Below are 20,930 nucleotides of genomic sequence, written 5' to 3'. Positions count from 1 at the left end.
AAATAATACTTTTATTGCAATAAATATAATAAACAATAATTATTGTTTTGGCGTTACATTTCAACAGTCAACTCTATACATGTACATGTGGATATAATTTTAGCATAAAATGAAGCAGACATCTATCAATACATTTTTGCTGCATTTAAAAGATAACCTGATGTATAAAACAAAAAGTACAGCAGCTACAATTGCCAGACTCAATCTCAACAACGCTCGACTTGGTTACCTTTGGCTGAGCATTTATAAAAATGTTCTATTTAGCTGCAAACGCTTCAAGTAATTCAATATTCACTGTTGTTTATTGCAGAGTAGGCTCGTAAAAATTGCGTAGGCACATTTCTTATTACTTGACTGCATTAATTAAATCAAGTAAATTTTTGTAGCTGCCGTACTAAGAAGTATTTTTGTAAGTTTTATTTACATAACTACTAAAAACAGTGTAAAAAAGTTAGTTCTCATGTACAGACTTCAATTCTTTAATCTGTTTAATCAAGTAAGCTTTCTCGTCGTTAAATTGTTCGTCTTCTGAACGATCCGTGTGGAAGCGTGTAAGGAACTCTATAAGTTTTTCTTGATTGCGCAATAAGATATCCAGAATTGGTTTTGGTTTATTTGGATTAGCAACAAATACCTAAAAATGTTAATAAATGTTAGCAAATATGACAATTACATGAACTCAATATAATCTTTACCTTGAATACATGGAAGGCCTCAAATTGTATATTGCGAGATTTCTCCTTGAGCATGTTCATCATTAACTTCAAGTTGTCTGGATTTGAAATGTACCGTGTCATCACCTATGAACAAAACATTACTTCGTTATTATCAATTTTGTTTACTGATTTGAGAGGTATTAAAAACAACTCACGGTAAAATTGTGACGGTCAAGCAAAAGCTCTCCTAGTAATTTTAAACTTTGTCTACGCGTGACATAATTTTCAGAGTTCAGTAACCTTTGATAGTGCAAAAAAACTTTGTCATAATGGATTTCTAGAAATTCAGCACTTAAAATTTTATGCCTCGTTAATAGTTCCTGCAAGAAAAGTTCAAATAAATTTGTGCATTCTTTATTAAATAGAGGAAATATTAAAAAATTGGTGACTTGCCTTAAATGTTGAAAAGGCATCTGAAGCTATATCAAATGTGGAAACCTCAACGTATCTGAAGAAATTATAAAAATCTTCTGCATACAGCATAATTTTGGCTAATGCTTCATATCGAGCGCATTCTCTTAACATTGTACCGCAATTCAAGGCAATATCTTGATGCTCGTAACTGAAATGATACATGATGACATTAAAATATGAACAAAGTATGACTCTTTAATATGTTGATACTCACCCAGACATAAGTGTAAATAAAATTTCAGGTTTGGTACAAATATACTCTACAGTAGGTGATCTGGTTCCAATTTGTCTTCTTAATATATTATTAAAAACCTGGGCAACATCTTTTTTACCCTAAAGTAAAAACAAAAAAAATAGAAAAATGATGAAATGTTACCTTTAATTGTTAAGTCATGAGAAACAATTTTACCTCAAAATCTATCCGACTGAGATTTTGAACAAGAAGAAGTAAAAGATTACTATTGTAGAGTTCCTGAGCCAATTGGGCTACAACAATATCAGCTTGTGGCTCTGATTCAGCAGTCCCATATAGCATGTTTTTAATGTGGACTAAATTTTTACTGACATCTTCTTGAGCCTGCAACCAAAAGTAGCATTAAATTTGTGCTGAGTTATAGACAGAGCATGTAATATTTACCTTTTCTACTTTTTTATCGCCACGTTCCAGTGCATTTACTGCCTCCTTTAGAGCCTTTACCACCTCTGCTGGACTCTTTTGAGACTTTCCAAATAGAGGCATGATGTCTGAGAAAAGTGAACAAATTGTTGCAATCTAAATTATTGCATCAGTAATTTAGAAGATTAAATAATGAGATTTATTATGATAATAAAGGATAGGTAATATAACCTAAGATGAATAAAGGTGAACGTTACGCAATGTATGAAAGAGGATAATTGTTTAGCTTACCATTCAATAGCTAGTCAATTGATAATGATGTACGCAGTTGCTTTTTAGGCACTCGCGGTAGACTTGTTTTCCCTTCAACAGTTCATTAGTAAAGAAAGTAGGGATGTTGATTGGAGCCAGACGAGCGCTTGTATGTATTGATATATAAGTGATGACAAAAGTTTGGCTACGAGAACACGGAAAGGTAGAGTGAGAAAGAAAGACAGCTAAGGTACGATAAGCCAGGAGCAAAGCAAAGCGGCGAACTGACGCACACTTGATAAATACTGTGCAGTAATGTACAGAAATCGTGATTTGATAACTATTGATAGTTTGCAAGGACGAATAATTCGACAGCTTCAGCAGCACTCAGCATCGACGACAACCACTGCTAGTGCCACCAAACAATAAAGTACAGTCAAACTCACGACGTGCAATTGCGGCGCATAAACCTTCCTTACTACAGCAAATTCACAAGCGCACTGAACCAAGCTGGAACCAAGCCAAGCCTGAAGAGTGAAGCCATGCACAGCTATGTCTCGCTCCTTCCCCTCCCGCGCCCTTGACGCCACTCGGTCGCGTTCTTACGCCGTGTCGCTGTCTCTGACTTTCTCTTTCTCTCTCTATCTCTTTTAGACACGCTCGTAAGGATTGTTTTATACTTAAATTTTCGAAATTTCCTTGTTTATCTTTTTACTTATTTCATGCAAAATTTGCATTGATAATCATCGCAATTCAATAATATACCGCATCTGTATTGAAAATGAAAAGGGAAGATTTTGGATTTACCACATATTTGACACTACTGCCATCTGTCGACACGGCATTCAGATATAAAACTTAGTTTGCTTTAGTATACAAAACCATTTTACAATCTGTCGGCCTATCGCTGCCTGGTTGCTACATTGAAAACTGAAATTGCAGCTTAACGGTGTTGTTGTCAAGTGATAGTTTGAAGGTTAGGTTTACTACTGTGATTCTGTTATTGTAATTATTTATTATTGCAAAACATTTGTAAATGAGTGTCAAGCAAATATCAAGTATTAATTTATATCAGCTAATGTGAGTAGCAACCTATAAAAAGGAAACGAAAGTATGCGTAGCCATTGTCGAAATACGGATCATTTATGGTGATAATATGTCAAAGTCAAACATAAGAAAAATACCAGTTGACCCTACGAAATGTAACATTGACTCTCGGCGTCCAAGTGTATTTGAAAGATTAGGCACTAAACCAGCGGCCACAACGACCACCCAAAATCCTTCAGACTATTGCAGAAATTGGGCACTCAACGGCAACTGTTCGTACGGCAAGAGTTGCAAGTGAGTATCACCGACTTTACTTATGCGTACAATTTTAAATAAGATGCAAAAATATAAACATTTCAGATATGCACATACACATACTCTGATAAGCCCTTCGAAACGAGTCAAGAAGGATAATGCTCCGACCAATCCTTCACTGGTAAGAAGATGACATTGTACACTCACTTGTCTCAGTTGATCATTAACATTATTGTCTATACTCGTTTTTCTTGGTGAATAGCTCATCGAAGACCCCTTCAAGAGACTCACCTCAAAGATTGTGAAGACAAGTTCCCACAGTCCAGACTTAAATCTAGAAGAGTGGAACCAAACAGACTTGGAATACGAGGACGAAAAAGTGTTGGAGAGACGACGACAGCTATTACAAAGAGAGTTGGAGTTGCAGATGAAAAAGGACAAGGAGGTCCATGGAAAGGACAAGATAAAATATAAGAAAAAGGCAATGAGTAGCTCATCCAGTTCTCGTAGTTCAAGTTCCTCCAGTAGCAGCAGCAGCTCCAGCAGCGACGACTCGTCCTCGAGTTCGACATCGGACTCGCGGAAAAAGCTGAAGAAGTTCAAAAAGAGCAAGCACGTTGCATCACCGGCATTTGACGAGGACAAGGATGTGCGCAAAAAGTGAGTAGAGCCGCGGCTGGATCTGCCGCCCGTATGGCCTCGATAAGCGTTGCTGACAAACGGTGAACTTGTATTGCCAGGTCTAGAGCGAGAACACCGCTGGTCGGAGCGGCTCACGGTAGCAGCACGGCGAGCAGCAGTAAATCCAAGGAGAGAACTCTGAGCGAATCACCCAAACCGAAGCCGCGGGACAAGGACAAGGCGAGAGCTGCTGAGCGCGAGAGGGAGCGCGACAGGGAGCGAGAACGCGATCGGGACCGAGACAAGGAGAGAGAGCGAGACGTGGACAAGGAGCGCTATCACAAGAAAGCGCGCGAGCTCGAGAACTCGAGCAGCAGTAGTGGCAAGGAGACGGCGTCGCGCAAGCGCAGCACCGATCGAGGCGACAAGCCGGAGCGCAGGGAGGCCGACAGGGCCAGGCCGCGTGGCTCCGAGGACAAGCCCAAGGGCACCGACAGCGAGCGTATCAAGGAGTCGCGGCCTAAGGACCGGGAGCGCCGCTCGCGTACGCCCACCAGGCAGCAGCAGCCGGCGCAGACCGACGTGCAGTCGCAGCAGCCGTACGGCAAGGAGCCATTGGCGGGCAAGGCCGACGGCAGCAAGTCGCGTCCGAAGAACGAGCCGCGCCACACGGACCGGCGAGGTTCGAGCCGCTCGCGCGACGTCCACAAGCGCGAGCGCAGCCGGGACCGCGGCAGCGACGACGGCCCTGTTAGTAAGCGGCCTGCGGGCGCGGCCTCACAGCAGTCCCCGGCCGTGCTGCCGAAGGAGGAACGCGCCCGGCTGCGCAGCCGCGAGCGCAGCAGGGAGCGCGCCCGCTGCGAGGGCAGGGACCGGGCGCCCGGCGCCGGTGCACAGCGCTCCCGGGAACGCGAGCGAGACCGCGAGCGTGAGCGCGACAGGGACCGGGAGCGCGAACGCGAGCGCGACCGGGAGCGCGAGCGCGACGCGCACAAGGGCCGTGGCTCGCGCGAGCGTCGGCGGTCCGCGGAGCGCGGCTCGCGTTATAAGCCGGCCGCGGTCACGGCGCCGAGCGCCGGCGGCAAGGAGTCCGAGTCCGCGGCAAAGGTTCGTCCCGGCAAGGCGCAACCGCAGCTGTCCTCGTCCGCGTCCTCCAGCTCGCGCTTCCCGCCGCGCGAGCGCTCCGTCGAGCGCACGCCCCACGGCCACCGGCGGGCACCGTACAAGGGCCGCGCCAGTGACAGTCCCCGGCCCCGCGGCAGCCTGGAAGCCTACGGCGGTCGCAAGCTGCCGCCACCCGCGGGTGCGACGCAGGATCAGTGGCCAGGCCACGAGCCGGAGGAGGGTACCGACTACCGCGAGGACGAGGTGCCGCCGCGGGCCCGGTCGGGCAAGCGCTACCAGGAGCGGCCGTCCTCGCGTGGCCTCCAGTATCTCGAGCCGGCCACCGGCCGCGACGAGGGCGGCGCCGACAGCTGGGAGGCGCTGCAGCATCACGAGGCCGGCGCAGGCGCCCAGGACTGGGAGGAGCGCGAATGGCGCGGCGCCAGCCGAAGTGCGCTCTGGGACCGCGAGGGCCTGACGCACGCGGACGTCCTTGAGGTTGAGTGGCCCGGGTCCAAATACGAGGCCGACTGGAAGCTGGCCGACGCGCGCAAGTGGGACCTTCGGCCCTACAGAGGCGAGCTCGTCGAGGCTGGGCAGCCGCAACAGCAGCAGCACGGGTAAGTCCCGCGGCGCCCCCGCCCCTGCCCTTCCCGTGCCCGACGAGCCTTCATCTGGAGTTTTGACACAGCTGCAGCACGAGCAAGCGGAGGTCTTTCAACGCGCCCGAACAACGCGATGAAGGGCCGCTGGCGACGAGTCACGCGGCCAAGCAGGCCCTCCACAACAGCATGAAGGACGAGCCCATCAACAAGAAGTTGATGGAGCTGGCCGAGGGCAGGCCGCGCCGTAGCCGCGAGAAGTCTGCGGACAGCTTCCACAAGAAGGCGCCAGCGACGAAGGAGCGGCCCGAGTCGAGGGAGCCGGGCGCGGCGCAGCCACAGCCACCGGCGCTGGCTCCGCCTCCGCCGCCCGAGCCAAAGCGGTCGAGCTGTGCGGACGAGGCAGGAGGGCCCGCGCTCTCGTCTCTGCACGCCGAGAGCGACCTCAGCGACATCAGCGACGATCCCGATGACATCCTCGACATGGAGGACGACCTGCCCGTGGCCATCGATAGAAGGCCGCCGCCCGAGGCCGACCGCGACTCCATCTCCGTCCACAGCCAGGAGCTCTCGCATGCCTCGCCCAGGGCACCACCGCTTGACACCGATTCCACCGCCTCCTTCGCCAAAGACAAAGACGGCGCCGATCCCTACAGGTACCACCGTCCGTCTGCCACTTTGTCCCGCATACTTACTGATTCGGGTTGTCGGCGCAGTGCCAAAAACCACATCGAGGAAGAGAGTCTGGAGACTATGGACTTCGAAGAGATTTCCGATGGTGAGCTCGAGGAGGACATCAAGACGAGCTGCAAAGGGTTGGGCGATGCTCTCGGGGTCGATTGGGAGAGCCTTGTCAATGAGTCGCAACCCCGGCGCTGCTACCCGGCCGGTCACGACAGCGTTCATGACCGTTGGCAGTGCAAAGCTGTATTCCAGCGAATTGGCATTTCCGTTAAAGCTACGGGTCTGGAGTTGTCGGAACAAATTTTACAAAAATACTCGCATGATGGTTGGTCCACTTTAGATTCATTTCGCCTCTAGTATGTGCTTGTAATTGGCGCTTTTGATTTTTCAGAATCATCGCATGACCTGCTTCTGAGTAATGTAGCCTTCTTACATACAGCGTTGGCCCGGAGAAACTTACTATCCAATTCAATGTACAAACTGATAAACAATGATGACTTACTTTATAGGTTGGTAAATTGATGACTTTCTGGATTATAAATGTATAATTGTTCGATTACATTTGCACAATTGTTTCAGGTATAATATAAGTGATAACAATGCTGAGCGAATCGACAATTTCAAGCCATGTACACTTTTGTACGAAGAAGCTAAATTGCGTCTCGAGCAGAGCGCATGAATGAAAATGTAAAATAAATAATAAAGTTGACAGGAATAGCGCTTACTAATCGAAATTATGCTTTTGATATTGACGTTGTTTTTAAAGACTGATTTACCGATGCGTAAATTTGACGATAGTCACTGGGCGCCACGATGTCGTCCTTTAAAATTATTAAGGCTTCCGTTAAATTGTGCTCGTTTAAAGTAGAAGAGAGCTGCAACATTTGAATAAATGAATTGGAGTATGTTATAAGAAAATGTGAGGCTGACAATAAATTACCTGACTCTGACGACCGGACGTGGGACTTTCTGGACACGAGCCAAGACGCTTAAGCTTTTCGGCATTTGCTACATACAATTCATAGAGTACAAGTCCTGCAAGAGAAGTTGATAAATTGTAGAAATGTACGTTCGAGCGCTATTTTAGGGCGGTCCACCTTTTTTCGTGCAATCGCCACAATTTAAGCTATCCAAGCAAGCGATCAGTTTGTGACAGTAGTCAATTTTGGTATCCAATTCGTTGTCGGTCAAATCTGAAAGGGAATGGACTAATTGCACATGAGGGTGGAAGATCTTCGTTACCAAGACCGCTCACCCTTCCAGGTTAATCCGTCGACGCGCCCAAAGAGCGAAAGGATTTGAAACATCATGCCCATCATGACGTAATTGGTTTCTGGAACCAGCACAGCCAGCTGCCGTTGTAAGAATTTCAGGGCTTTGCGTGGACTCTGACCAGACATTTCGGCGATAGCGCTCGCGATGCCAGCTCGAATTGCTGCGATCTGTGCGGCGAGTGGACGCGGGACAAATTAAATTTTTTTCAAAAAAAGACATACACTTGAAATTGATTCTGCAATCATTGGCAAAAGTTATATGCTTGGAACGTCGAATCGACAATGAAACGGGACCATGTAAGAAGCGTGTCCTTTCAAACGAGCCAACATCGTCGAATCAGTCGAGCCGTTCCAGAAACGCCGGCGGACATCAATAAAATCCAGGTCGAACGTATAGCATCCGCCTGCTTTCTAAAGTCGGCCAAAAGAAAGCGAGAGCAAAGAGCGTGCGCTGGCCGGGAGGCGCATACCTGCTTACTGCTGATGACGAGCCGGCAGCGGCCACAGGTCCAAGGAGAATCGAAACTCAACGGCCGGTCGGGTAGCAGCAGGCCCGCGCAGGCACCGTCGGCGCACCTCAGAGCCGCCAGTAGCGAGCCGTGCTCCTGCAACGAGGCGAGCAGGCGTTAGCGCGCGCAATCGGCCGAGTCGCGAGCACCTACCGTGGGGTCGGAGCAGCGCGGGCAGTCGCAGCAGAAATGTTTGGTCGCTCGCAGGAACTGCCGGCGCAGCGTGGTGTCCCAGAGCAGGTCGGCGTAGCTCATGCTGATCTCCTGGCCCTCGGCGATCTCCGCGACGGCGTAGACCTGCAGGTCACCGCGGCCGTTCAGCAGGTGGCGCGTATTGGGCACGCAGCGGTGGTTGGTGAGCGCGCCCAACGGGAACAGCGCGCGCAGGCCCGTGGAGGCGACGACGCCGGGCCCTGCGTCCGAGGCGGCCGCCGCCGCCGCCTCGAAGGCGTTGGTGTCCATGGCCCGGCAGGCGCGCCGCATCAGCCGCTCGTCCTCGACGTCCAGGCCGCCGGCCAGGCTGCGCGCCAGCAGGTCCACCTGCGGGCCGTCGGCGTCGTTCGAAGCTGGCGCGCGCGAGCCGATAGCGCGAGGCGCCTGCGCGCAGCTATCGGCGCTATCAGCGGCGCGGCCCCCCGCCGCGTGGCCGATCGCGCGATCGTCGCGAGTCTGCTCGGCGCTGCGCACGGGGCCAGCGCGACCTTCTGCAGCCGCGACGACGAGCCGGGACAGGCGGCAGCCGGAGCAAGGTAGGGTCGCGGGCTCGCGGACGCGGGCTCACGGGCGCGGCCTCACGGCGCACGCAGTTTCAGGCCGCGCGATGCTGAGCAGCTGGACGCGGCAGCCCGCGAGGCGGCTGACGGACATGGTGCGCGTGGTGGAGGTCGGGCCGCGCGACGGCCTGCAGAACGTGAAGGCGCAGGTGCCGACGGAGAGCAAGGTGGAGCTGGTGCGGCGGCTCGCTGCCACGGGGCTGCGCTCGATCGAGGTGACGAGCTTCGTGTCGGCCAAGTGGGTGCCGCAGATGAGCGACGCCGCCGAGGTCTGGCGGCGCGCGGTCGCGGAGGCGCCCGAGGGCCGCCCGGTCGAGTACTCGGCGCTGGTGCCCAACGAGGCGGGTCTGCGCGCCGCGCGCGCCGCCGGTGTGCGCGAGGTGGTGCTGTTCGCCGCCGCCTCGGAGACGTTCTCGCGGCGCAACACCAACTGCTCGATCGCCGAGAGCCTCGAGCGGCTGGCGCGCCTGAGCGCCGACTGCGCCGCCGCGGGGATTCGCGCGCGCGGCGTGCTTTCCTGCGTGGTCGGCTGCCCGTACGAGGGCGCCGTGCCGGCTGCGCGCGTCGCGCGCCTCGTGGAAGCGCTGCTGGGCATGGGCTGCTTCGAGGTGGCCCTCGGCGACACCGTGGGCGTGGGCACGCCCGCGCGCCTGGCTGCGCTGCTGCGCGAGCTGCGCCCCGCCACGGGCGAACGGCTCTGGCTGCTGGCCGCGCACCTCCACGACACCTACGGCCAGGCGCTGGCCAACGTATACGAGTGCCTGGGACAGGGCATCCGCGTGTTCGACTCGTCGGTGGCGGGCCTGGGCGGCTGCCCGTACGCGCCCGGCGCCTCCGGCAACCTGGCCACCGAGGATCTGCTCTACCTGCTGCACGGGCAGGGCATGCGCACGGGTGTCGACCTGGACGAGCTGGCCGAGGTGGGGCGCTTCGTCAGCGAGCGCCTGGGTCAGCCCAACCGCTCCAAGGCCGGCAACGCGCTGCTCGCGGCCAAGCAGCGCCAGGCTCCGCCGCTCGGCTGAGCCCCTCCTGCCGATTGCCTGCGAGCTTGCGCGTCGACTCGAGAGTCGCGCTCGCAACGAGCTAATCGGACGCGCCATTTGCTACCGATTTCAACTCGCTCGGACGGTACGCCAGCGAACCAGTGCATCCTCGCGAGCCGCAGGCTCAATTGGAACGCTCGTATCGCGCGATCACGGTTGGGAGATACTCCGCAGCATGGACTGGTAACAATGGGTTACTACGTTACAGTTGGCTCGTTTGTTGTTACTGCGTTATTGTACGAACATGTCTTGCTGTTGCAATAAAAAACTTGAGGTGAACATCCCTTGGTGCGTGTCATTTGTTAACTTGGAAGGTATGCAGCTCTCGACGCCGCTGCCGGTCTTTGAAAATTCAAGTGCGATCCGTCCACCTGTAGCCCACTTACGGTCGATACCTGACTCGCCGTTCGAAGAAAGCGGGCCCGCTGGTAAAGCGGACGTCACCTACCTCCCGGCTGTGCCGGGCCGCCTCGTGGGCCTGGAGCGCGCCCAGCAGTTGGCGATCGGCCGGGCAGAGGAAGAGGGCGCGCACGGCCGCCAGCGCCCGCAGCAGTTCGGGGCACCAGCCGGGCGCGCACAGCGGGCGCAGCCTCCGCAGGAAGACGCACTCGGCCTGGTGGTCGGTGCTCTCCGCGCACGCGGCCGAGCAGACGGGCAGTCCGCAGCCGCCGTCGCAGCCGACCAGCGGACAGCGCTCGCGCGCGCACACCGCGCACATCGGCGGCTGCCCGTCGCGGCCGCGCGGCCCCAGCAGCAGCGCGCGGTCCGCGTAGACCAGCTGGCCGCGCGCGATCGGCCGCCGCGCCGCCAGACCGCGACCACCTGTCGACAGTCAGAGTCAGCCCCGGCCGACGCCAGCGTCGCGGGGCCCGTCGGTGGCCTACCCAGCTCGGAGGCGCGCACGGCCCAGCAGCGGTCCTCGCACGCCAGGCCGCGGCGCGCCAGGTGCCCCAGCAGCAGACCTTCCACCTCTCGCGGCTCCATCCCGCCCGACACTGGCGCGCCCGCGCGCGGCCGCGGGTTCGCGGGCCTGGCGCGCGCTCAACGCCGCCGGCCGCCGCTGCCAACCGCGGCGGTAATAATAGCTGGGCTTCCTTGAATTTGGTCGATACAGAGCGCCGACGCCGAGCGGCCTCCGCGAGTTTGTGTCGCCGGTCGTCGCCATGACGACCGAGGAACGCAGGCCCGAGCCAGCGCGTCCGCATAGCCACTCAGCCGGCGTCCTTGTGCAGCGCAGCTCGTCGACGACCATTCGCGGAATATGCCGAGGTAACGGATGCGCCGCGCTCCGCGACCGACGCGGCGCGCGGCGGCCGCGGACCCGCGCGGGTTGATGCCGGGGAACTCGACAGCCCGCCTGTGTTGCAGATCGCCCGGAGGCAAGCGTGGGACCGGCGCGGCGCTGGCGGTGCTCGCACTGGCGACGGCGGCGGCGGCGGCGCTGTCGGACTCGCACTGCGGGAGCAGCCCCTGCATGTACGGCATCTGCGTGGACGTGGAGGAGGCGCTCAGCAGGTAAAACGGCGGTAGGCCGGCGGGTGCGTGCGTGGATGGATGCAGCGTCGCCTGTTGCAGCTCCTACCGGTGCTACTGCATCGACGGCTACACGGGGTCCAACTGCGAGACCAACTGGGACGAGTGCTGGTCGCAGCCCTGCCTGAACGGGGGTACCTGCCACGACGCCGTGGCGGCCTACAACTGCAGCTGCCCGGAGGGTTTCGTGGGTAGGTGTCGCTCGGCGGCTCGACCGAGGTCCGCGCGCGCGCTAACCAGTCGCCCCGCTGGCTACAGGTCTCAACTGCGAGCAGCGCTACAGCCAGTGCTCGAGCCAGCCGTGCCAGAACAACGCCACGTGCTCGGAGCGCGACCACGCGGGCGTCAGCTGCCAGTGCCTGGAGGGCTTCTCGGGTGAGCGACCGCCGCGATCGCCCTGCGCGGCCCTAACGAGCGCGCGCTTGCAGGCGAGTTCTGCCAGATCGACGAGGCGGTGTGCAACGCCAGCGTGTGCCAGAACGCGGGCGAATGCTCGGAGGGCCCGGGGCTGAGCTTCTCGTGCCGCTGCGCCGACGGCTGGCTGGGAGCTCGCTGCGAGCGGGACCTGGACGAGTGCAGCCTGGCGGCGCCCTGCCGCAACGGCGGCCTCTGCATCAACTTGCCCGGCGACTATCAATGCGTCTGCTTGTTCGGTGGGTGCGTCCGGGATCGGCCCACGCCGGCCCACGCTAATCGGTCTCGACGCGCCTAGGCTTCACCGGCAAGGACTGCGACAAGCCGCTGCTGGCTTGCCGCGAAAGCCCCTGCCTGAACGGTGCCGTCTGCCTGCTCGAGGACGGCCGTCCGGTCTGCTACTGCGTGCCAGACTTCCACGGCCCGCTGTGCGAGCTGCGCTACGATGACTGCCAGTCCAAGTCCGCGCACTGCCAGAACGGCGGCAGCTGCATCGACGGCGTCGATAGCTTCAGCTGCTCGTGCCCGCCGCCTTTTGTGGGCGACAACTGCGCCAGCGTGTCCGAGGAGCCGGCCGCCGAGGGCACGTCCGCTGCGGGCCTCCCACCCAGCGCCACCTCCGCGCCCCTCGGCCCGTCGTCCACGGAGCTGGCCGTAGAGATCGGCGCCGGGGGCGAGCAGCCGCTCGAGACCACGAGCGGTCCGGCCCCCGACCGAGGTGCCACCGAGGCGCGCACGGAGCCCGAGCCGGCGACCGAGCCCGGGATCGACGCGGGCCTGGACCCGGACCTTGACTCGAGCCCCGAGCCAGCCGGCGTGACCACGACCGGGGCCACCACGGTTGCGTCCGAGCCCGGCACCGAGTCGACCTCCGGGACGAGCGCGAGCGGCGAGCGGCCCGAGGACGCGGACGTCGCCGAGACCACGCTCTCCGCCGCCGCCAGCACGAGCGCTGCCGGCGTGGTGACGATGCTGCCCTCGAGCATCCCCGGCCCGGAGCCCGAGCCGGAGGCCAGTGCGCCGCCGAGCCTGCCGCCTCCGGAGGCGGCGTCCACGCCCGCCGACGAGGACTTCACCTCGCTGCCGGACTTCCACCGAAGCACCTTCGGCAGCGAGCTCGACGCGAGCAGCACGCCACCGAGCGGCGGCACCGAGCGGCCGGGCGCGGGCCCCGGCCCCGGGCCCGCCTGCGACGTCGAGCGTTGCGCCAACGCGTCGCGCTGCCCGCAGGACGCCGCGCAGGTACGTGCCCGCCCGCCGCTCGCGGCCCGCCCGCCGCCCGCTCACGAGCCGCTGTCGGCAGTGCGACTGCGGCCGCCCGGACGACTGCGCGCCGCGCGCCGGCCTGACCAGCGCCGCGTTCAACGGCAAGTCGTACGCCAGGCAGAGGTTCGACATCGAGTCCGGCGAGTTGAGCGTGCGGCTGCGGCTGCGCAGCCGCGCCAGCAGCGGCATCCTCCTGCACGCGCTGTTCGACGACGAGCGCTACGCGCTGCTCTACCTGGAGGCCGGCCAGCTCAAGTTCCAGTTCTCCTGCGGCCTGCAAACGATGCTGTTCGGCGAGCTGGACTCGCCGCTGGGCGACGCCCGCGAGGCGGACCTCGAGATGCGGTAAGCCCGCGGACCCGGCGCGCGCCCGCGACGCTCACGCGCGCCTCTGGTCGCAGGTTCCGCTACATCGCCGAGCGGGCATCGGACCGCTGTTCGGCGCGGCTGCTGGTCAACGGCTCCGAGGCCATGAGCGGCGAGCAGCTGTTGCACAGCCACGGCAGCGCGCCGCGCCTGGCCAGGCTGCACGTAGGCGGCATCCCGCTGGCCTTCTCGCGGCAGTTCCCGCCGGTCGTGCTGGGCTTCGTCGGCTGCATGAGCCTGCTCGAGGTCAACGGGCTCGCGCGCGACTTCGCGCGCGACTCCGTGGAGGTCGTTCAGTTGGAGGAGTGCCACTCGTTCTTGTGCCTGCCCAATCCCTGTCGCAACTTCGGGGCCTGCCGGCAGCTGGCCGACGGCGCCGGCGTCGAGTGCAGCTGCATCGCCGGGTAGGTGGCCGCGCGTCGGCGCCCGTAGCCGCGGCAATGACGCGATCTCTGCCCGCAGCTACAGCGGCGAGTTCTGCGAGCGCTCGGTCTGCGACGAGGAGCCGTGCCAGCTGGGTGCCACCTGCCTCATGAGTCCCGGCGTCAGCTTCCTGTGCGTGTGCCCGCTCGGCGCCCACGGCCTGTTCTGCGAAAGAGGTGAGCGCGACGCGGGCCCCGGTGCCCGCCGCGGCCCCGCCCCTACCGCGGCCCTACCTGTTGCAGACGCCAGCATCGCGCAGCCGTCCTTCTCGGTGCCGGCGCCCGGCTTCTCGTCCTACATGGCTTACGGGCTGAGCGGCTCGCCGCGGGACGGCCTGGAGCTGGCCATGCGCATCGCGCCGCGCAACCCCGAGCAGATTTCGCTGCTGGCCTACATGGGCCAGAGTGGCCCGCGGCGCGACAGCCCCGACCACCTGGCGCTCACCTACGTGCGCGGCTACCTCATGCTCACCTGGGACCTGGGCTCGGGGGTGCGCAGGATCTTCACCGCCAGCCCGATCAGCGTGCGCGCGCGCAGGGATCACGCGTTGCGGGTCGGTCGCCGGGGCAGGGACGCCTGGCTGTACGTCGAGGGCGTGGGCAACGTGAGCGCTCGGGCGGCCGGCTCCAACACGCGCCTCGACGTCTCGCCCATTCTCTACATTGGTAGGCTCTCGGCTTCGAGCTCCGTTCATCCGCGCGCTTATCACCGAGATCGACCTTTTCGCGCAGGGGGACACAAGGCCAAGTACTTCGACTCGCTACCGCACGACCTGCCTCTGCACAGTGGTTTCTCCGGCTGCATATACGACCTCGAGTTACGCACGGACGACAGCTTCCCCCCGCTTACGACGGCCAGCCCCGCCACTGGCCGCGGGGTTGGCGAGTGCCATCGGAACGAATGCTCGCATCATTCGTGCAAGAACGGCGCGGTTTGTCTCAATTATGGACCCACCTACAGGTAACTAACTACATACACTCAGTACTACGTCTTATTATATTCATCGCTGCTTTATTTTGTTCTTTTGAAGCTGCATTTGCATGAAGGATTGGCAAGGTCCCGACTGTGCAGATCGGGTCAACTGCACCTCGTCAAACTCTTGCCATTAACGAGTGGACAGCAACATTTTCGTGTCTGTCACCTTCATGTGGCATTGGTCATTTTCGTTTTTGGTCTACAGCTCACGAATGACGAGTTTAGATGGATAAACAGAATCGCAGCTGCCATGCGTGATTGCAAATCGTATTTTGCTAATTCATGCGACCATTCCACGTTGCCCCAATGAGAAATCTGAAAAACAGCATTTCGCGTTCATTTCTGACAATACATCTTAACTTCATGCGGCCTACTATTACCTGAAAATCTTCTTCTAAACGGGAAAGTGCGACTGCTTCCTCGACATTTATTACTCTTTCTGACGCCGCTAGTGTCAAGATGACAGATTTGACAGTGTCTACTCCGTACATAAAACCTGTGGATATTTTGTTTATTGTAATTATTATAATATGTCTAATTCTCTCATCCATAATCCAATGAATATGGAATCTTACCAAAAATTGCTTCATGGCTGTGAGATACTAAATATTTCTTTATTTCATCTTTTGTATCTTGAGGTATTTTTGGTGCATCTATACTTTTCGTTTTAACAATATCAATTTGATATCGATCGCAGAACCACTGAATGAGCGGATCCCATTTGTTTTCTTGTAACTTGTACAATTCATCTGTATTCTGTATTAAATAAAATTTCTTACAATTACTTATTTCATTTGAATATTCAATCATTTCAGACAGTCACTTACATTCTCAGTTTCATTTGATTGGAAAAGCAGTGTATCTGTTTCCAAAAAATTCACTATATAATTTGCAATATCTTCTTTTGTAAGTTTGTTAGGATTATCTAGTACTGTACTGCACAAAGCAGTCTGAAAATTAATGTTATAATGAAAAGTTTATCTTTAAAAATTCTAAGAGAATACACAAACTTTACATACTAAATGCATAATATTGCGGTTGATAATTTCTGGTTGGCTGTCCCACTCGTGGGCTACAGCCAAAGCTAAAGGTTCGCTTGTAATTTCAAACACTTTGCCAAGCGGTGTTTTCAATTTCCTTTGGTCTAACGTAATTTCATACTTGCTTCCATTGCATAATATACCTGTTTTTCGATAAAACCTTTTCACGGTGGCTGAAACACATCAAGATAAGGTTTAATGATAAGTAAGCAATCAATGTTCTGATTACTGAAAAATCCTTTTTATTTGAAAAAAGATGAAAGTTTACGTTAAAAAATGACTAACCTACCCATGTGTCTGCATTGTGCAGCCATGGAAATAAACTTGCAATATTTCAAACGAAGCATTTTATAAATTTTTCGTTAACGAAATTCGGCGGCTCTAATACATTAACGACTTCAGTCACACAAAATGAAGGTCATTGATTTATCTGTAAATAATCCTGGTCAATCCTAGTATTGCTAGTCTATCGACTTTCATTTTCAGGTTAAAATGCTCAAAATAATCATTATAAATGTAGCAGAAGTGAGAAGCAGAAGCCACTAGAATCCAGAAAACTGAATAACAATAGTGGCAACACTGTGTATTGTCTCTATATAGGCATAGTGGTATCTAAATAATCGGACGCGAATCGATGAAACCAGTATCGTCTGTTTAGAGTTTAGACTTTAAAACAGTGATGTATATTTTAAAATAAAGAAAATATCCTATGAATTTCATAATTTTATTAATTGGATTTTCCAGTATTCAGAGCAAAAGTATTTCATTGATAATTTTTATTCACAAAAAAACATAATAACGTATTGCAAAATGATATAAAAAAATTGAACATTGAATAATTCTTTCACCTGTTTACAATTAAAATATTCTATATACCTTTAATTATAATTCTCCAAGAAAAAACAGCATTATATTCAAACAATATGAAAATGAAAAATAAAATAAAAAGAGGCCAGCTTCCATCAACTGTAATAAATAATAATTACAAATCACAAGTATCCTTATGTAACATATGATTGTTATTTGAAGCTAAATGAAATCTTGATTATATATTTATGAAAAATTGAAATCATTTCTAAAGATATTTTTTTTTAACCTTTAAAAGATATATATTATTTATATAGCCCTGTAAATCGTATGATGATTGACTGTGGTAAAAAAGAAAATCTGGCAATTTTTATAATAAAGCAAAGGCATTTGCAATGCTCGATCAAAATTATTTATAGATGCTAATATTAATGTTGTGAGTGGCTCCTCTGATATATCGAACTTGGCAATTAAGAACAAAGGTCTTGATCTGCTATATAGGTGATTTTGATGTTTTTTTGACTAGCTGCTATGTTTTGTTATTAGTTATAGAATCTGGTGATCGCTTATACAATAGATTCACACATTCCGATTATGTATTGCGTATTAATAAAAACATTTGAGTTACTTTATAAATAGTTATTTTGTTATTTATGTTACTGTGTAGAATGTGATTGAGTGATAAAAGTTGCTCACGTTTACAATAAACCAGTTTTTATTTTATTTAAATAAACATATTATTACCCTTTCTTGAAAAAATATAATTAAATATCGTTAAATTTTTTTACTTTTTATATGTATCATTTGGGATTCATACTGAGAAAAATCCAATCGATGATATTGTAACATTACTGGCATATTTCCTCTATTTGAAAATAAACGCCGCTTTAAAAACCCTACAAGATCGGCGCAGAAATAGCTGCGCGATACACACGTCTTGTTTTATGTCCAATCATGTCAGGTCAGAATTGAATGGATATCACTTTGAATATGTCAGAATTCTTTTGCAATCCGCAAATACTACTTTCAGTAATGTCGGTATAATTACATACTACAAGTCAGAGTCGAATTAAGAGATAATATTTTAGTATATATCAATCAATGGATATTTTATACAAAGAACCTAAAGCTCTTACAGTATATTAGTGCTATTCCTTATTATTTGCACCAATCAATGATACGTCAGTGAAATAATTTTGAACAATTTTATTGTATATGCATGCTGGTTTAATTATAGTGCTGATAAATCTTTATTTAATATTTTCAAGTTGTAAAATAATATCGGACAAACTATTTGATTATGATCTTTTATAACATAGTTACTTCTAAACAAACTTTTTAAAGCTCCCTGTGTACGTGTTAGGTTATATTAGTGTAAAATCTTGTTTGTGATTATATACATTCCATTAATTATTATGATTAATCATCAGCTTGCACATCCTATCATTGGAAAAAAGCATTATTTAATTAATGGACGTAAATAAATTTTACACAAAGTCTATCTTGCTAGGAATTAAGTGATAGCGTTGATTTTTAGAATGGGATCAATGGAGGGCCACAAGGTGGTAATGAAAAAAACTGAAAAACTGCTAGTTTTAAATGAAACATCAACGGTAAGTCAGTCAAGCAGTAAGTACAGTATCACCAGTACAAGTACGAATAGTCCACAAGATGAGAGCTTTAAGGTGGAGAGACATTCGGAGCAATGTCTTCGTACCATGACAGAGTATTTATACAAACAGCAACTGACTGATGTGATCCTAATAGCAGGACAAAGGCGTATACCTGCCCATCGATTAGTACTAAGTGCCAACTGTGAGTACTTTGCAGCTATGTTTAGAAATTCACTGCGAGAAACATTCCAGAACGAAATCGAGCTGAAAGACGTAGACGGCGATACTCTGTGGACATTGGTCAAGTACTTCTACACTGGAAGCGTAGACCTACTGGAAGACAACGTGGAAACACTGCTGACGACGGCATCGCTGTTGCAGCTCAGCTGCATAATCGAGGCGTGCTGCCAGTTTCTGATAAAACAATTACACCCCAGCAACTGTCTGGGCATCAGGAGATTCGCGGACATGCACGGTTGCGCAGAGCTGTTGGCGACAGCCAATACATACACCAACGACAACTTCATGGACGTGATAAAAAACCAAGAGTTCCTACTGCTGCCCGCTGAGGACGTGGCGAGGCTACTGCAATCGGACGACCTGAACGTGGCGTCCGAGGAGTCGGTGTTCAAGGCGCTGCTGGCGTGGCTACAGCACGAGCCCGAGGCCAGGCGGGCCGAGGCAAGCGGCCTGCTGGCGCACGTGAAGCTGCCGCTGCTGTCGCCAGCCTTCTTAACGGACCACGTGGAGAGCAACGAGATGTTCCGGGAGCAGCGGGGCGCGCAGGCGCTCATCCTGGAGGCGCTTAAGTACCATCTGCTGCCGGAGCGCCGGCCGCTGCTGCAATCGAGCCGCACGCGGCCGCGAAAGGCCACGGTTGGCCGACTGCTGGCCATCGGTGGCATGGACACCAACAAGGGTGCGACCATCGACGCGTTCTCGCTGCGCGAAAACCGCTGGCGCAGCCTGGCCAAGATGAGCGGCCGGCGGCTGCAGTTCGGCGCGGCGGTGGTGGAGCGCAAGCTGGTGGTGGCCGGCGGCCGCGACGGCCTCAAGACGCTCAACACGGTGGAGTGCTTCGACTTCGCCGCGTTGGCCTGGAGTCCACTGCCGCCCATGTCCGTCCACCGCCACGGGCTGGGCGTGGCGGTGCTTGAGGGGCCGCTCTACGCGGTGGGTGGTCACGACGGCTGGAGTTTCCTCAACACGGTGGAGCGCTGGGACCCGAGCACGCGCCAGTGGGCCTACGTGTCGCCCATGTGCTCGCAGCGCTCGACCGTCGGCGTAGCCGTGCTCGGAGACAAGCTGTACGCGGTGGGCGGCCGCGACAATGGCTCTTGCCTCGGCACCGTCGAGTGCTATGACCCGCACTCCAACCGCTGGACCTCGTGCGCGCCCATGTCGCGTCGACGCGGCGGCGTCGGCGTCGGCGTCATGAACGGCTGCCTGTATGCGCTGGGCGGCCACGACGCGCCCGCCAGCAATCCGCATGCCAGCCGCTTCGACTGCGTGGAGCGCTACGACCCCAAGACTGACACGTGGACCACGGTCGCCCCCATGAGTCTGGCCCGGGACACCATCGGCGTCTGCGTGCTCGGTGACAAGCTACTCGCCGTGGGCGGCTACGACGGTCAGCAGTACCTCACGCTGGTGGAGGCCTACGACCCGCTGGCCAACGACTGGCGCCAGCTCACACCGCTCAAATCCGGCAGGGCCGGCCCCTGCGTCGTGCTCGAAAACTCGCTCGACTTCTCGTAGTTCAGCTGACCGCTTCTGCTGCTTTTCTGCTGCGCTACCTCTTGTGTCGAGCCATCGACCCCTTTCGCTTCTTACACTTTTCCAATGCTGACTACCGATCTTCAGTCGCTACGGAACTTACAATTTTTCAATATTTTTGAATATTTAAATACTCGAGCTCAGAGAGACGGCTTGGCAGGCTTCAAAGTTCAAGCCGCTCCAACTTTTGCAGAAGCCTCGTATTTATGCAAGAACCATATCAAAACGTTTTATCTTTTTATGACTATTGTAGTAATTGTATTTATTATTTATGATATGATGTAAAATAAATATTTATGCCTTGTAAAATAAATATCTTTTTTATCAAATCAAGTAACGAATTGATGTTATATATAATGATGTTTCTCATTACGAAAAATCATCCAGCTATCTAAGAGAGCCTTTAAGCTATATCTAATCTGTGCTGTATTAAATCTCCACCAGGTAAGATATCGTTTGACTCTGAGAAAATTCTACCCTTTCCTCATTTGGTTGTTCTCTGTCTCTCTCTAGTCAATTTATTAAATTATTCCATATTTGCTTTTGTTACATTATTTGATTAGCTATATATACATTACACATGCACCGTTCAAACGAACCTTATCAATAATAAATGCAATTTAAATCGAATTTCTTCAAAACTTAAAATCGAAATGAAAGAATAATTTAAACGCGCGCAGATTCATAGGATCACACCTTATGTACAAATACGGCAGGTCACAAGTGACTTACCGGTAACAGTACGTCATACTCGCATCTGTCGATTGTCATCTATACATATGTATAGATATACGTTGCACGACTTAA

The 20,930-nt window shown here is 53.4% G+C and overlaps 6 protein-coding genes across 8 annotated transcripts; 3 read left to right on the top strand and 3 right to left on the bottom strand.

Annotated features, from left to right (window-relative positions):
• Positions 1-32: 32 nt before the first annotated feature.
• On the bottom strand, positions 33-2,562 carry LOC131672990 (protein Mo25). 3 transcript variants are annotated; one of them, XM_058950604.1, is made up of 9 exons: positions 2,445-2,497; positions 2,038-2,203; positions 1,768-1,874; positions 1,540-1,707; positions 1,345-1,463; positions 1,110-1,278; positions 872-1,036; positions 696-800; positions 34-634 (listed from the first exon to the last, which is right to left on the bottom strand). In XM_058950604.1, the coding sequence occupies exons 3-9, from the start codon at positions 1,867-1,869 to the stop codon at positions 452-454; spliced, it is 1,011 nt and encodes a 336-aa protein (XP_058806587.1). In that variant the 5' UTR covers positions 1,870-1,874; positions 2,038-2,203; positions 2,445-2,497; the 3' UTR covers positions 34-451. The 3 variants fall into 3 exon arrangements, with proteins under 3 accessions (XP_058806588.1, XP_058806587.1, XP_058806586.1); XM_058950605.1 differs by lacking the exon at positions 2,038-2,203 and having other exon boundaries at positions 33-634; positions 2,445-2,485; XM_058950603.1 differs by having other exon boundaries at positions 2,038-2,562.
• A 320-nt stretch (positions 2,563-2,882) lies between these two features.
• Positions 2,883-7,045, top strand: LOC131672985 (zinc finger CCCH domain-containing protein 13-like). The gene is made up of 8 exons (XM_058950596.1): positions 2,883-3,339; positions 3,406-3,481; positions 3,563-3,960; positions 4,041-5,645; positions 5,717-6,283; positions 6,344-6,636; positions 6,703-6,820; positions 6,891-7,045. The coding sequence occupies exons 1-8, from the start codon at positions 3,155-3,157 to the stop codon at positions 6,988-6,990; spliced, it is 3,342 nt and encodes a 1,113-aa protein (XP_058806579.1). The 5' UTR covers positions 2,883-3,154; the 3' UTR covers positions 6,991-7,045.
• Positions 7,046-11,025, bottom strand: LOC131672989 (SET domain-containing protein SmydA-8-like). Its single transcript, XM_058950602.1, has 8 exons — positions 10,795-11,025; positions 10,359-10,732; positions 8,248-8,634; positions 8,056-8,190; positions 7,567-7,753; positions 7,409-7,504; positions 7,252-7,346; positions 7,046-7,186 (listed from the first exon to the last, which is right to left on the bottom strand). Exons 1-8 carry the CDS (start codon positions 10,892-10,894, stop codon positions 7,046-7,048), a joined length of 1,515 nt encoding a protein of 504 aa, XP_058806585.1. The 5' UTR covers positions 10,895-11,025.
• Positions 11,021-15,079, top strand: LOC131672986 (protein eyes shut). The gene is made up of 12 exons (XM_058950597.1): positions 11,021-11,179; positions 11,279-11,425; positions 11,486-11,634; positions 11,702-11,818; positions 11,872-12,096; positions 12,156-13,099; positions 13,161-13,468; positions 13,525-13,893; positions 13,952-14,088; positions 14,155-14,577; positions 14,644-14,872; positions 14,943-15,079. Exons 1-12 carry the CDS (start codon positions 11,172-11,174, stop codon positions 15,019-15,021), a joined length of 3,135 nt encoding a protein of 1,044 aa, XP_058806580.1. The 5' UTR covers positions 11,021-11,171; the 3' UTR covers positions 15,022-15,079.
• LOC131672991 (ATP synthase mitochondrial F1 complex assembly factor 2) lies at positions 15,056-16,527 on the bottom strand. The gene is made up of 6 exons (XM_058950606.1): positions 16,217-16,527; positions 15,907-16,100; positions 15,715-15,837; positions 15,463-15,643; positions 15,268-15,383; positions 15,056-15,202 (listed from the first exon to the last, which is right to left on the bottom strand). Exons 1-6 carry the CDS (start codon positions 16,272-16,274, stop codon positions 15,056-15,058), a joined length of 819 nt encoding a protein of 272 aa, XP_058806589.1. The 5' UTR covers positions 16,275-16,527.
• A 1,198-nt stretch (positions 16,528-17,725) lies between these two features.
• On the top strand, positions 17,726-20,421 carry LOC131672987 (kelch-like protein 5). Its single transcript, XM_058950598.1, has 2 exons — positions 17,726-17,915; positions 18,272-20,421. Exon 2 carries the CDS (start codon positions 18,273-18,275, stop codon positions 20,103-20,105), a length of 1,833 nt encoding a protein of 610 aa, XP_058806581.1. The 5' UTR covers positions 17,726-17,915; position 18,272; the 3' UTR covers positions 20,106-20,421.
• The last annotated feature ends 509 nt before the right edge of the window (positions 20,422-20,930 follow it).

This window comes from Phymastichus coffea, unplaced genomic scaffold (genome assembly GCF_024137745.1).
Source record: "Phymastichus coffea isolate CEN01 unplaced genomic scaffold, Cenicafe_Pcof_1.1 PCOF00164, whole genome shotgun sequence".
NCBI lineage: Eukaryota > Metazoa > Arthropoda > Insecta > Hymenoptera > Eulophidae > Phymastichus > Phymastichus coffea.
The sequence above is the reverse complement of the archived record's forward strand: the minus strand, read 5'-3'. Positions and strand labels throughout refer to the sequence as shown.

Coding starts and splice junctions, on each gene's coding strand:
- LOC131672986 (XM_058950597.1), top strand. Junction 11,819..11,871: donor GTGCCTGGAGGGCTTCTCGG/GTGAGCGACCGC, acceptor GCGCGCTTGCAG/GCGAGTTCTGCCAGATCGAC. Junction 13,894..13,951: donor GAGTGCAGCTGCATCGCCGG/GTAGGTGGCCGC, acceptor CTCTGCCCGCAG/CTACAGCGGCGAGTTCTGCG.
- LOC131672985 (XM_058950596.1), top strand. CDS start 3,155: ATGTCAAAGTCAAACATAAGAAAAATACCAGTTGACCCTACGAAATGT. Junction 5,646..5,716: donor CCGCAACAGCAGCAGCACGG/GTAAGTCCCGCG, acceptor GTTTTGACACAG/CTGCAGCACGAGCAAGCGGA. Junction 6,637..6,702: donor ACAAAAATACTCGCATGATG/GTTGGTCCACTT, acceptor TTGATTTTTCAG/AATCATCGCATGACCTGCTT.
- LOC131672991 (XM_058950606.1), bottom strand. CDS start 16,274: ATGCTTCGTTTGAAATATTGCAAGTTTATTTCCATGGCTGCACAATGC. Junction 15,644..15,714: donor AATCAAATGAAACTGAGAAT/GTAAGTGACTGT, acceptor TATTTAATACAG/AATACAGATGAATTGTACAA. Junction 15,384..15,462: donor CAGCCATGAAGCAATTTTTG/GTAAGATTCCAT, acceptor AAATATCCACAG/GTTTTATGTACGGAGTAGAC.
- LOC131672989 (XM_058950602.1), bottom strand. CDS start 10,894: ATGGAGCCGCGAGAGGTGGAAGGTCTGCTGCTGGGGCACCTGGCGCGC. Junction 7,754..8,055: donor TCGTCATCAGCAGTAAGCAG/GTATGCGCCTCC, acceptor CTCGCCGCACAG/ATCGCAGCAATTCGAGCTGG. Junction 7,347..7,408: donor TGGCGATTGCACGAAAAAAG/GTGGACCGCCCT, acceptor CTTCTCTTGCAG/GACTTGTACTCTATGAATTG.
- LOC131672990 (XM_058950603.1), bottom strand. CDS start 1,869: ATGCCTCTATTTGGAAAGTCTCAAAAGAGTCCAGCAGAGGTGGTAAAG. Junction 1,464..1,539: donor TCAGTCGGATAGATTTTGAG/GTAAAATTGTTT, acceptor TTTTTACTTTAG/GGTAAAAAAGATGTTGCCCA. Junction 801..871: donor TTGACCGTCACAATTTTACC/GTGAGTTGTTTT, acceptor TTTTGTTCATAG/GTGATGACACGGTACATTTC.
- LOC131672987 (XM_058950598.1), top strand. CDS start 18,273: ATGGGATCAATGGAGGGCCACAAGGTGGTAATGAAAAAAACTGAAAAA.